Source organism: Pteropus alecto, unplaced genomic scaffold (genome assembly GCF_000325575.1).
Source record: "Pteropus alecto unplaced genomic scaffold, ASM32557v1 scaffold22, whole genome shotgun sequence".
Taxonomy (NCBI): Eukaryota; Metazoa; Chordata; class Mammalia; order Chiroptera; family Pteropodidae; genus Pteropus; species Pteropus alecto.
In genome coordinates, this window is record NW_006434839.1 from 9,274,318 (window position 1) to 9,288,736 (window position 14,419).

General features: G+C 41.5%; 1 protein-coding gene across 2 annotated transcripts in view; it reads right to left on the reverse strand.

The window, feature by feature from the left end:
- Positions 1 to 4,802: 4,802 nt before the first annotated feature.
- The window catches only part of KLHDC10 (kelch domain containing 10), a 49,442-nt gene continuing 39,825 nt past the window's right edge, over positions 4,803 to 14,419 (reverse strand). Inside the window, exons 4-9 of one of the 2 annotated variants that reach the window (XM_015588372.2) lie at positions 13,682 to 13,830; positions 12,005 to 12,089; positions 11,119 to 11,185; positions 10,528 to 10,575; positions 8,557 to 8,696; positions 4,803 to 7,983 (exon numbers count right to left, since the gene is read on the reverse strand). In XM_015588372.2, the coding sequence (XP_015443858.1) occupies positions 7,774 to 7,983; positions 8,557 to 8,696; positions 10,528 to 10,575; positions 11,119 to 11,185; positions 12,005 to 12,089; positions 13,682 to 13,830 (699 nt within the window). In that variant the 3' untranslated portion in view covers positions 4,803 to 7,773. The remainder of the gene's footprint in view (positions 7,984 to 8,556; positions 8,697 to 10,527; positions 10,576 to 11,118; positions 11,186 to 12,004; positions 12,090 to 13,681; positions 13,831 to 14,419) is intronic. The other variant, XM_006910522.2, reaches the window with a different exon arrangement.

Genomic DNA, 14,419 nt, shown 5'->3' on the forward strand with positions numbered 1-14,419 from the left:
AGTAAGTGGCCAGACCCCCCACCCATCTCTGTCCTTCTCCCTAGCCCTGGCGTGGGCCTGGCGGGTGACTGCCATCCCTGACTGAGCAGGGCTTGGCACCTCCCTTCCTACGTGAGCTGCTGAGGCCTTCCTGTTGAGCTGACTGCTGAAGAGGCCCTTGGACCACTTTGTACTTGAGAATCTGAGAAAAGTGTCTCACTTCTGCATTTGTGACTTTGAGGCCAGGTCCGAGGCCTATGCGGGATGGTTAGATTTGTGGGGTGTGCTTCGTATGTCACTAAAAAACACTCTATACCTCCTCTCGCCTCACAGTGGAGTTTATAAAATAAAAGGCTTCTGCCCTAGAATAATTTTCTTGCTTGATTTTATGAACGGACTGGATAGTGAGGAACAGGCTCTGGGTGACAGGCTAAAACCACACTTAAACCTTGAGAGACTGTGTATTTTTTTAAAATTCCCTCTCTCCCTATACTTTCCCCTCTATTAGCTTCCAATATTGGCTTTTAAATCGCAGATTCCCAAATACCGGTCAGGCTACAGCTGAATCAATGAAGAACTTAAAAAATTCTAATCTAATCCTCCAGCTCCACCCTTTGAATCACCCAATCATTTACAACCTGACTTGTTCAGAAGGGACCCGGATGTACAGTATCCTGAAGAGGAGCTAAACTGAAAGAGCCATAAGGGGGCGGGGGGGGGGTATGCTTTATAAAGGAAGAAAAGGGGGCAAAAACCAATAAAACCAAGGAACACACTTAAAAAAACACGACAGTCCCTGCTGCAGCCCTTCTCGTCTCCCTGCCTGTGTCACTACTGTTAGCCATTGAGGCGAGTGTTTTTTTGGATACCTTCCTCTACATCTCTAATTAATACGCTTTCCTGATTAGTGCTTCAAGTCGAGACATTCTATATATTACCTGCCTGCTACGGAAGATGAGGATTTAGCTCACGTCGATCTACCTCCCCTGCCTCATCCTCTTATATTTAAATTCTTTATTGGTTAACTCTGTGATTTCAAGTAAATTCTTTCTTTATTTCTGGTTCCATCCACTGTAGAAGTCAATAATAATAAATACCCAATAACGCTTACGGCGTGCCAGGCATTGTTCCAAGCACTTGACACGTATCTACTCATTTAAGCCACACAATAATGTCAAGAGACTGGTTACTATTATTAGCCCCATTGTGGGGAAAAGACCACTGCAGACATTTTACTATTAGTGGTTCTCCAAGAGGGAGGTAAACGTGGCTGGCTAGTCTGCCATCTTCACACTGAGTACTGACAGAACAAGGACTGGCGAGCGTTCATTCATTCGGGCCTTTGCTCTATTTCCTTGCTGGGCAATTAAGTGTGACAATGACAAATAAGGTAGTGAGGTCTCTAGGTGATCTCAGCCAGCACCAGGCAGTTAGCTTAGATGCAGGGCTTGGATTCCCATATGCTGCAAACCAGCTAAATTGGAATAAACTGAGGAGTTTGTTAAATAACTCACCTACTGAAACAGGATCTTTGGGATTTGGGCCCAGGAATCTATATTTTTAAGAAGCATGGCTGATGCCTCATGGTTTGGAAACCAGTTGGGTCACAGGTGGGCCTGTGCTCAGTAGCCAGTGGCTACCACATATTAGACAGCGAAATTACAGAACATCTCCCTTACTGCAGAAAACTCTATGGCGTAGCGCTTGTCTGGAACCTGGGACTTGCTCTGAAGGTAGTATGGAAACTGGGTGGTTTTATCAATGTCCTCTCCCTTCAATCAATGACCACAGAAGAATAACTGGAAGAGAACGTGGTTCTACTGTTGTAATAGCTTAGTATTAGCATTTGGACAAATGCGTCTCATACATGAACTGGAAGAACAAAACCACCCAAATCTACTAAGGCACTGAAACCCCTCCCCCCAGCTAAGATAGGCCGTAAGACCCAAATCAGATACAAAGCTCTGGCTGGTCCAAAGTCTTAAAGGTGTAGGGTCCATTCCCTTTTCCTGGTATGTCTGAGGAGAGTATACTTTAGAAGAAGTAAGAGAAATAAACCAAAGGAAATAAAACCACTCTGCATCATAAATGTATTAACTGTTAGTGGGGCTGAGAAGCCTTATAAATTAAATAGGAATTGTATCTTTTCCTCCGTGTAGATTTATCTTATAATATCTAAGATGATCTGTCCTGGGAAGATGTATTTGATCCAATAGTTTGTTAATGGAAACACTTAAAAATAAGAGTGCACGTGTGCATTTCTGGACAGGAGACCTTAAAAATGACCAGACTTGGAGTGTCCCCACCAATTACAGACTTTAGAGACTGAGAAAAGGTACTGCCGGGAGAAGGGATTCTCCTAGAGGGTGAAGTGACACAAAGCAGAGGTTTCGGAGAAGGAAGCATCTGGAAAACCAAGGCCAGAACTAGGAGCTGTGGTTTTATCCCCAAAGGGCCCCTGTGAAGGGCTCGGCTCCTCCTGGGGCTTTTCCCTCGAATCATGAGAGTCGTGACTCTGTATGAAAAGGTTCACATTTTCCCCTTGAATTCCCTGTAGCTCCTCCAACCCTTCAGAAAAGCGCTGACACGTTCATAGAAACTCGTCTAGTGGTAGTCTGGGGAATACGTGAGACGGGGCAGTAAAGGGGAGTGTGGCCTGCACCACAGTCACGCCTTTGCTGACGTCCTGGAGTGAGCAGCGTTCTGCTGAGGGGGCTATTGTGTGTGTCCCGGAGTTCCAGACGGCAAGCCGAGAGAAGGAGGGGACGGTGGATGACCCACAGATTAGGTACAGAGAAGAGTCGACCCTGCTGGGTGGTGGGACTGACGGTTAGGTCATATAGGTGCGCTCACATACACACAAATTACCATCAGACAATCAAGGTGGCCTTGAACCAAATAGATCTGGATAAGATTTATTGATCGGATTGTTTTAGAAAACCAACAACAAAACACTGACAAGGTACATAAATACAGATTGGACATTTTAGGGTAAATTCACTATATTTCCTACCTGCTTGTAGGAAACCAGGTAAGGTGGAAAAGCTGTCCTGATCACACGGCATGCACACCAGACTGCAAAAGGACTTCCACACTACTTAACAGGACTGTGGCGATAGCTTTATAGTAAGGCAAGCATCGTGTGTGGCCTTTGCACACCCTGCGCGGAGTCCAGGCCCGCCCTCAGAGACTACGCGTGAGAGAGGTTTCCCTTTCTTGCCTAGGTTCTTCCAGTAAAATCCTCATCGGCAGGGGCCTTTACAGGGAGAGGCCTGGCGCTGTCCCTGCTCAGACTATGTACAGGAAATGGCTTTAGAGAAAGCCCACCGGTGTGTTTCTGATGCCTCCTTTGTAGTTTAAATGTGCAACTAGTACAACAGCAATTACTAAGCTTGGTGAAACTGCCTCTGACTCACCCTGTACACTGACTAAGCAGGGCCTTTAAAAATCTTCTAAAAAGTGGAAAAAAAAAAAAAAGACATGAAAAGTAGACTAAAAAGATGGCACCATTTTTGAAGCACAACTAAGAACCTCTCTTCGAAACACCGGACAGGGGAGGAGGTCGCTTTCCGCCAAATCTAAAGACCGTAGAGCGGGAATACCACTTCCGGGCAAGATCCCACGGTGATGCACGACACACGGGGAGGTTAGGGACTCCAGGGAGCCTCCCTCAGGCCTTGCCAACACTCCCGGAGTCCCAGGGTATTTGGGAACAAAGCAATTCAAGCTAGTGGTGACTAGTTTTGGGAGCTTATGATCATGAGACCATAAGCCCCCATCCATCCTGGAGCTCAATGCCAGAACGATGAAGAATAAGGAAAATGGCTTTTTGTGCTACATCAGAGTGCTGGCAGGTAGGCAATTCTGTGACCTGTGCCACTTTCTAAACATCTGTAAGACCACCTAAAAACAAAATGGTTTTACAGAATTAAGACCAATGTAGTCGTAGAGGATAATTCAACTTTTCCTACATGCCAAGCTATATGGCTGGAAAAGGCATCTCCAAAGGAAAAAATGAGGCTCCTGCAAGAACAGCAAGTATCTGTCAAGAGCCAGAAAAATGTGTTCAAATGATGGGCTTCCCTCTGCATCCTACTCTGCTTTTCCTTCCCACAGGTGCTAAGAGTTCTTTGGTGGTTAGAGGACAGACAGCCTGGAACTCAGGGCAGGAAATTACGCCAAAGCAGAGGAGTGAAGAGTAACATCTAAACTCAAGATTACCACCCCTGGGTCCTAATGTAAGCATTCAACAGCTGTCAGCAGGTTGACCAGTTACAGCTAACCGGGCTGCTTATACGTCGCTGGTTTCTAGCTCCCCGTGATCCTTCCTTTATCATTTCTAATTGCTCATTAGCCTCACTCCATTAAAAAGGAGGTGCTTGTGGGAAAGGGGTAGGGAGGAAGAACTAAATATGAATCAGTTGTTTGACAGAAAATTGAAACGCTGATTATCTATGGATTTCAATTATCTGTGCTTTACTCTTGCTATTCTGGGTAACCAAAGGTCACTGTTAATATACCTTCTTCTTAGAAATGTTAATGTTCATTATTATATTTTTAAAATCTAGCTATGTAATAGACATGAAGAGTTTAGAGCAAGTTTTTACATCATGTCACTAGGGCCCTGAAAAAAGAAGATTCTGCCAGTGGAAAAAGGTTCAGCTTGGCCCCTGAATTACAGTTAAAATTTCAATCTATTCTATATTGGTTTATAGATTTTCCAGGATGTGGAAAACACTTTATTAAATGAAGAAAGCATGATTTTCTTCATTTAATAAAGTATGACATTCACAGATAAATTAGTATATACATGGGAGAACTGACAGTATTAAATATTAGGTTTTAATTCTCCATTTAGGAAACTCTCACAGATAGACTTCCTTGTTCCTGGGCAAAGAAATGTAGAAAGATATGCAGACATGAGATCGTACAAAGATGATGGGAAAGTCTCAACTCTAAGAAACCCAAGGAACAAGAAATGGAGCAAGAAAACACGAACTTGAAAATCCAGCTCTACCAAGAGTTGGCTTAATTCAGCCGGTCACATCTCAAATTCTTGATATAGTCTGTCTCTAAAGTAATGAGCTGGCTTCCCCAAGACAGATACAAAAAAGTAGTCTCCCTGCTTTATAGTCACACCCTATATATAAATCTGTATATATCCATATGTGTTTCTATATATTGCACTTAAATTTACAGGACTGCAGTAAGATGGCTGGGAGTACCTCAAAGAGGCAGAGAAGCAGCAGGCATAAACTTTCCTAAATCAAGTAACAGTGTCAGGAATTCAGTTAAAGTTCAAGAATAACTTTAAAAGCTGGTTAGATACTAAAATGCCTGGTGACCCCTTATGAAAAATCCTAGTCATCTACATTTAAGTCATCATACATACAGTCTCATTTGGCATCCAGAACATGCGCATAATGTGTAGTTCTAAGCACTCACAGCTGGTCACACTACATCATCTTCACTAGTGTTAGATTAAAAGAAGACACTTCTGACTTGCGTATGAAAACGTCACACACAAGGTCTTGGATGTCAGGCCTCCAAAGTCTACCTCAAAGATGATCACCCTCAGAAGGCTTTAAAAAGGATGCTAGTGAGTGCAGATTGAACCAGCTCTCTTGTGACACAGAGCTAGAGACCTGCTTATATCCCAAGAACCATGGAAGGAGAAGCACGGAGGCTGAGCATTCAGTCTTTGGTCCCTGTGTAAGTCCATAATGAAAATCCTTTCGCCACCCTCGACAGCATGACTTGTTCAATTCTGGGTATACTTCCCCCAGTAATCCAGAGACCAGGCTGGAATCACGCAGCAAAGCTTTGTTTCGAACTAACAGAGCTGCTCATGCTGACTTGCTCTGGAGAGAGGTCCTCACCGGAGCAAGCCTGGCGGTGGGTAGTGAATAGTAAATGCCAGGTGGACCAGTCATGGCCAGATGCGGTGGGACCTCTAGAGGAGCTGCTCCTTTTCCTCTTCTCCTCCAAACCCCTCACTCTCCCCGCAAAGACCCAGACTCACGGATGAGTGGTTATTCTAAGACCTTACTGAATACAGCTCCGCGAACTGAGCCCAACATGGATGGGATGTTATGATGAGGCTTGGAAGTTGGGGGGTCCGAGTCTAGAGGCCACAGTTTTCTCTTCCCAGAACTAAGCACTGGATGGCAATTTTTTTTAGCATAACTCAAAAGTGATTTTAAATCCCCACATGAGAAAAAGGAGAGTAACTTTAAAAGCTAAGTGAAAAAGAGGCACTTAAAGGAAAAATGTGTCCTAAACCTCCCATCAGAGTTGCCTGTTGTGAGGGGACCAATGGGACAATCAGCATTGTGTCCTCTTGGATGCCTTTAGCACCTTCTGTACAGCTAAGGCCTTCCAAATGCTCAGGTCTCAGCGACTTGCTGACCTACTCTAGCAGCCTGAAGGCAAAGCAAGTGACAATTTAGGTATTTCTCTTTTAGAATTAAAAAACAACACGAAACAAACCAGAACTAAAATTTCACGCCAGAATGATCCTCAGTTTCGTTCCTTCCTCATGCTAATTTTTAAAATGGTACTTAGTTCTTCAGGAAGGAGGACCTGTGACTTTTCCCCCAAGACCTTTTATCCATTTACTACACAGTTACAGCACCATGCACACTGAAGCAGAAAGAGAAGGAGGCAATAAGCTAAGAGAAAAATCAAGGGCCAATTGGCTTTCTAGAGATAAAACCCGTCACCTAAGAAAATGGCAGGTGTGTGGCCCAGAGTTAGAAAAGACACGAGCTCTGAAAGGAAACGGTCAACGTGACAGGCACAGCTCACACACGGCCCGGAGCAGAAGCCCTCCCCGCCCTGCTCCTCTCGGGCCTCTCAGGGGCTTACGTTTAAGTCCCATGGCATCTGTGCCATGTACTTAGGGTCTACAGTCCCCATGAAGAAGTAAGAAGTCAAAGAGATACTTGAAACCACTAACAGGCATGGGAGAATTTCAAAACTGCTCAGAACGAAGGACTCTGACCACCAAAAGTTTCTTGATTTGAAACGTTCTTGGTGTCATAATTTCTAAAAGCAACAATAAATAGCACAACTACGACACGCACATACGTCTTTTGACAAGCCAATTCTAACCACTGCTGGCACCATAAGGATGAGAACAGAAATCGCTAATTTAATTAAGAGTTGCTGAGCTGCTTAACTTTTTTGACTAAAGTCAAAAATCAGGTTTGTGTATCTATGCAGCAAGACGTCAATCACTGCTGCCATTAGATCCAGCGACTCGATTAGGTGTGTCTTTGAACACAGTTAAGTTAAACGTCTAGCTTTACATATAACCTGCAGGGTTCTCAAGGTTAGCCTTCTTGTCCTATCCCCAAACGTCTTGTTGGTGTGGGACTGAAACTTTTGTTTCTAATTTGGTTTTTGTTTCCATGGATGGTGTTGCTGTAATTTATAGAGCACTGGCTGACATGGTCATATGTTGAGTTCTTTCAAAAAATTCTTTATCTTGATCCATGACATTAGAGTGCTTTCAGACTTTCCCTCAACTCCGTCGAGGAAGAGGGAGTATGTGAGCATGTGTGTGGGGAGGGGTGGGGTGGGGCGGGTGGGAGAGAAGCAGAAAAAGAAGCACAAGGGAAAGTGAGATTCCATAAACTTAAAACCAGAGTACAGAAAGGCATCTGATGTATTTTCTGAATAAGGCCTTGAGCAGGGTAACCAATCCTCTCTGTGGCACATTCTACACTGCCCATAAATAAAGGAGTCTCTTTAAATTAACATTTCCAGTATCAATGAACAGTCTAGAAATCCTCATTTCAAGCGCTCGATGAGTCCCTGTGTGAGTCCAAGGTGCAGAAGCTGTGTTCGGGAGAGGTTGGCTAGGTTAGGGAAGGCCGCAAGCAGCTTCTCCCACGCCAGTTCCAGCAGGCTAGGTACCACCAGCCAGATCTTAAACAGTGACCCAGTCCGTTTGTTTTCGTGGATGTTCACCACTCCTCCGTGAATGTACATGCAACCAGCCTATGGACAAATGGCAGTCAAAGAGGATAAATTCAAATGGCTGAAGATTCGGCAAAAAAAATCCACAGTATGCTGAACTGAGATGAGGCGAGACAAAACTTCTCACCAATCCCAACACAGCACCTGGATCAAGACTGGTTTAAATAACTAGAAATGTTTTCTTATTTCAACAACTTAACAAACATTAGACTATTAAACTAAGTATCCATTGTGCCCCAAACTAGGAATACAGACATGAAAAATCAAGGTCTTTGCATTCCGAAAACTAGCAGGATCTTCAATGATGTAGCATCATGGGGTAGAACTGTTCTGCCACCCCAGGAAAGCCCCCTGGCATTGCCGTTCGGGCCTGAATGCCATGCACAGCATTTCTTTTCCATTTATGCTTATAAAGTTGTATATGATGTTTTTTCTGTTCTCTTCACAAGAACTAGCTTTGGAAGAAAGTTTTAAAAACACATTCATAATGCAAGGTTTGCTAATTTCAGAATCATTTTTTCTTGCTAATGTCTCTAAAAAGATCTCCTTTATCATCTGCAACTGCATAAGGAAGATAGAAAAATAAGAACTTACTGGTGTAACAGCTGCACAGTGAAAATAAACGGGCTCTGGCATGGTAGCCGGGAGCTTTACCCACTGAAAAGTCTGCAGATTCAACTTCCAGATATCTCCCAGGATCACTTCTCCATTGTAGCCCCCACAAATAAACACATCTATCAAAAGAAAAGAAAGTCAAGATCACATGAAGGAAATGAGCCACAGCTACAGCATGTGTCGTAGGAGACCACATGGCTAGCTGATCTGGGACCAGTCATTTCCCCATGCCACAGACGACTTCAGCTGGGTGGGCCTCTCTTGCTGCCATCTTATCCCTCAGTAGTTTGGACACTGTTAGCTAGGAGTAAGAACACAAGCCTCTAGAGAGGCTTTACGTCCAAGTTCTCAAATTCAAACCCCTACAGTTGCCAGGCACAGAGAGTGAATGATTGAGAAGGTCCAGGGAAAAGAAACAAATGGGCGGTCCAGGGAATACGCAGCAGTGCACGGGCCGAGAAGGGGGAGACGGCCATGCAGCCCTGGCCGATCGATGCTACTCAGGACTTAGGTCAGCAACTGCCAGATCTTGCAATTTTTAAAGAGAGGGTGGAAATCTGGATTTCTTTAAAAATGAAACATTTTGATTTTTAAATGTTAGCCACTAATTCAGAAATTTTTAACACACATATGGGCTCAACAAAACACATCTGCAGGCCACGAGTTTACAAACTCGTCTTTTAAATAATGTCCTGGAAAGCACAGACATTTATCTGCCCACAGAGACAAATGTTCTCCATGTAGACATTTCACCTGAGGAGAAACATTCCCGGCAACGTTCAGCCTGGGGGCACGAAAGACACTCTTCCAAGCTTTCTTCAGCCCAAAGAGGACAGCTTGAAGCCCCATTTGATCTGTATGGCTATTTTTGTCAGGAACAAAACCTTTCCAAAATCAAAGGTTTTTGTTGTTGTTGTTGTTTTGTTTTTGTTTTTTTCATCAATTAGTTATAAGTAATTAGAAAACTTGCAACAAAGGCTATGTGGATCTTCAAACTAAATGCCCAGAACTATGGCTAAATTCCATTAGTATGGTGCCTGGCCTCAAAGAATCGAATGACTAGATAGAGGTCTTAATTCAGGTCTAGATCAAGTTCAAGTCAATACTTAATTAAACCATAAAATACACTGGAAAGCTTTTTGGCTAGGATTCAAAAAAAGTACTGCTCTATTCTTAGAGAGGCAAAGCTGAACAATGAATGCCACTATCTATAAATCTTATCCAAAAAGTAGAAGCATAATAAAAAGAACCTCTGTACTAGAAGCGGCAGCATAATCCTAGTAAAATCTGAACTGAGCTGCTGAAAGGATACAGGCTATCAAACTCATTTACACACAACTTCCTCCCGGAAAAAGATTTAAGGTACTCTATCAAACTATAAAATAAACTGTAAATTAAGAGACACAAAAGGTACCCAAAGAGGAGCCATTTATCACACTTAGATAAAGTAGCTGCAGCTGCTTTCTGAAGCCATACAAGTGCCTTTGTTGTAATATGGTCAAACAAAGAGCTAAGAGCTCCATTTGGTAACAGACAGAGAACAGAATAAACTATAAAATAACACGCTGAAGGAGTTAGGACAATTTTAGTGGTCACAGTACAATGTCCACTGAGGTCTCTATTATATGTCAAGATTATCAGTGTTCGCCACCATAACCACAAACATCTGTGGAGGTGGGGGTGCTGAAAGATCAGGTGGTACAAGGACAGTTTGTTTATCGCTGATTTTCGAGTTCTCTCCTAACCAAGGGAACCCAAACACCATACCAGTTTACTTTATGGAAACTGCTGGAAGAAGCATAACCTCATGAATTTCCTTCTAAGTTTAAACTCCTAGAAATAAACTCTTCCCAAAGTTATGTCTCTTTTAAAGAGCTATTATTAAGAAATAAGACATCCTCAGCATGTAACTTCCAAAAATGAAGCGAGAAAGTTATTCAGAATCCTTACCATTTTTTATTTGAACACAGCTGTGACATCTTCGGGCTGCAGGAAAACCTGCCAAACACATAAACACAGAAATTTCATTATTCACAGACAGACTGAAAATAACATTAAAGTGACAGAGCAAAGACATACTATGAGTAACTCACTTAAAACAGTCGCTTTGTTGCATTAAGCAAACACTGAATAGTCCTTCCAATCCTCCCTTATTTTACACTAGCAAAAAGCCAGCAGAAGCCATATCATAATGGTACCACGTTAAGACGGCATAGAAACAAAGTGGGGTGGGGAAGGCAGGGGTTACTGTTGACTTTCCCAAGCCCCACTAGGAAAAAGGCAGATCTTGATTTCAGTGCCTACTTTTTACCACCTCCCCCCCCCATATTTCCCCACTTCCACGGAATTAAGCAATTCCCATTAAAAGTCTCTGCTCAGTTGCTGAGGAACAATAATAATTGGGCTAAGGAATAAAAGTAGTTTCTAATACCAGTTCAAAAGATATTTTACTTGTTATATAACTCAATAAAATTAATTTTTCCCTTCCAAAACAAGTATAAAATATATTTGTTAAAGATAAACAAATCGATATAAATTTACCTATTTTTTCGTGGGGTTTTGTTGCAATTTCCTCCCATGCATTTGTTTCAAGGTTGTATGCATGGATCTTGGAGAGAGAAGAAAAATGAGATACACACAAATAATGTTAGCTGGCCAGAAAACTATATTTTTAACAACAGCCTGTACAAATATATATTCTTTGTTTTAAAGTCTTTTTTTCCTTTGCTTTTCTGCGATCCTTGCTAATTCTAATATAAGACAAAACATTAAATGAAGCAGTTGAAAATTAAGCATATACATGATCTCAATATTTAAAAATCACAGAGAAAAATGAAAAAAGTTGGGATTCTGCAACTTCCACATTGTCTACAATGAACATGTCTCACCTTTATAACAGAAAAAAGCAAGTGTTGGTCAGAGAACATGAGCATACAGTTTTGACAAAACTTGAAAAGCCCACTGAGGTTCCAGAGCAGACCAGGAGCTGCGCAGCCCCCTCTAGCTTCCCCCGGACTGTGCACGTGGAGATGCCACAGGGGTGGATGAATAAGGGCCCCTCTGAGCCCAGCTTCCTGAAGTTAGTGATGTGTAGCTCTAAAAATGCCTGTCCTGATGAGAGGGACGAGACATTTTGAGAATCCTTGTTCCAATTCGAATTAGTTTCTCCATTCAAGCTACTATAGCTTCCTTTTAGTCACTTTCCTCATCCAGAGAAAGGGGATAATTCTTATAAAGTATTTTCGGTGTGTGACAATACAGCTGGCAACTGGAGAGTGTACCGGGGGCACAGAGTTCAGCCTTATAGTATACAGAGCATTTAACATACCATGAATGTGGATGAAAAACCTTTTCAAAAATTAAAGTACATACAGTAACAGAATTATCTTGCTTGTCTCTATTCTCTCTCTCTCTCTTTAAAATATACCTTGTTTAAAGAATAAGCTGTCCAGGAAGTACCACCTCCTAAGATGTAAATCCTCTGCCCATCATGTGCAATTTCATGTCTGTATCTGAAATACACAATAAAATACGTTTATAATTAAGTGAAACATCATCTACCTAAGATTTAGCCACAAGGCTTTTTATTGCATCATTATTATAATAAATTATCAAAAATAACCTAAGTGTTTAATAATAGTGAATTGGTTAAATTACAGAATATACGTTAAATGGATTATATGCAACCAGTAAGAATGTAGGCACAGAGAATGATTAATATATTGAGAACGTGGCTTCATGTCATTAACTGAAAGAAAAAACTGTTCTATAAAAGCAGATGGGCTACAGCCCCATTAAAAATGTACAGTTTCACAAACATGTGAAAAAAATGACCATAAGGTTATATCCGAAATTTTAACCCTGGTTATTACTGAGTTTAGATTTTGTTTATTTTCCTCATTTTGCTTATTTGTATTTTCTACATTTGCTATAATCTTTTTGTGATAACTCTGTTATAAGGGGAGAAGTTAATAGAGATTTAAAAAGTGATCTGCCTACATTTAATTAGAAACCCTAGACTGTGGGCGGTCAAATTAAGATACTTATTTAACAGATACAAAGGTATCAGAAAAATTATGCTGCATAGAACTGTGAATACAATGTAAAACGCCTACCAGAACTTTTATCCAAGCAGTCTAGCTACAAGCTGGAACAATTTATAACATGTCCATAAAACGATTCAAAGAAGGCAACCATGTGAAAATGCTTTGAAAACTTAATCTGTTTCCTCCCTTCCCTGAAGGCCCTGGTGCTGATAAAATAAATTACATCAAAATTATTCCAGTAACAGTCCATCTCCCTAGTCCCCTCACGGTAGCTCTGCAATAGTCAGCCAACTAACATATCATAATAAAGATAAATTCTTCCTTAGCACTTATATGCCATTTTGTTTAAAGGCAACGAAGAGATACTGGATAGTCTAAACAGAATGAATAAAAAACTATTTACTACTTTTGCTTTTAAACTAGAGAACAAAAGATGTCTTTAAGTTTTCCAGTGAATTTAATTCTAAGAAGAGAGAACTGCTATTAGGAAAGATCTAGAACTGCTACTAAAAGACAACTACAGAGAATCATGATATTTGGCTATTTAATAGAGCATTTATAAGGAAGGACTCACTCACCATGCTCCCTCCCTCCCTCTTTCCTTCCATCAGTCCATTCATCCATCTACCCAATCAACATTCACTGAGGACCACTACGGACAAGGCACTGAGCCCTGTACTGGAGATGCAGCTGTGAGCAAATGAGGCAAAGAGTCCTAATATGCAAGTTAAAAAGGGAAATAAAAAAATAACTAGAAAGTAATTGTTTTGCCTGTAATATGAAATTTTGTTAACGACTGTTACCATTGGTTTTCTCTTCAAAGTGTTACTACCTTCCTATTATAGGATAACTCAAGTATGAGAAGAATAACATGAAAAAAACTCTGTAGTTCAGAGGGAAAAATCATTCCCTTATTACGATGATGATGATGAACTGGAATCTAACAGGCAGTCAACTATTTTAACTGGGCCAAAGAGTTTTCTTTAAACCATATCACCAATGAAAAAAGTCAAATCGTAGTAAGAAAGAATAAACATGCTTTACTCCTAAAACCTCACCTCTCTTCCGGTAGATCACAGGACAAGTTGTTTGGTTTCAGTTGTGTCCACTCTCTGGTATTAAGATCTAATTTGTGCAGGTCTGTGCTGTAGATATAGCCAGTTGTCCCTCCAAAGACATAAAGGGAGCCATTGATGATAGCCATGGCCTGGATAATGAAGAAAGGTGAACAGGACTGACTCATTAACACTTGATTAAAGACCATAAACTTATTAGATACCCCAAAATCAGGTTTTATGAAATTTTCTAGTTGTTTTTTTTTTTAACCTTCTAAAACACCACACACACCCTTAAAGGACTAAAGATTTTAGAGAACACGGAAACTGTTTTTAGAAAAGTAAACCTTTGCTCGACTGGAAAGCAAGCTCTAACTAGATAGGCAAGGGGTTTGGGTCTGTAGGGGTCCTGGCCAAGGAAGGAATTTATAGATCATGGACATGGGCATTCCCACTGAAAGCTCCTTCTCTTCTAAGCAGTCTGAAGAAAAATGCTCTCAGGAAGAAGGAGCAGACATGAAAATAAGCCACTGGAATCCCTCAGGTAAGATCTGGAGTTCGCAGTCCCCAAAACTTGATGTTTTCTACCAGACTCTTCTTTAGAGTAAGTGAGGCTAGTGTTATGGTCATTTCTTAGAGTTTACATGTATCTTGTGGTGGCATATAGAATTATCCAGCATGTACCTCTACACATAACTTAGAAGCTGTCAGTACTGATGCCAGCTAGTTGAGAAAGCAGCC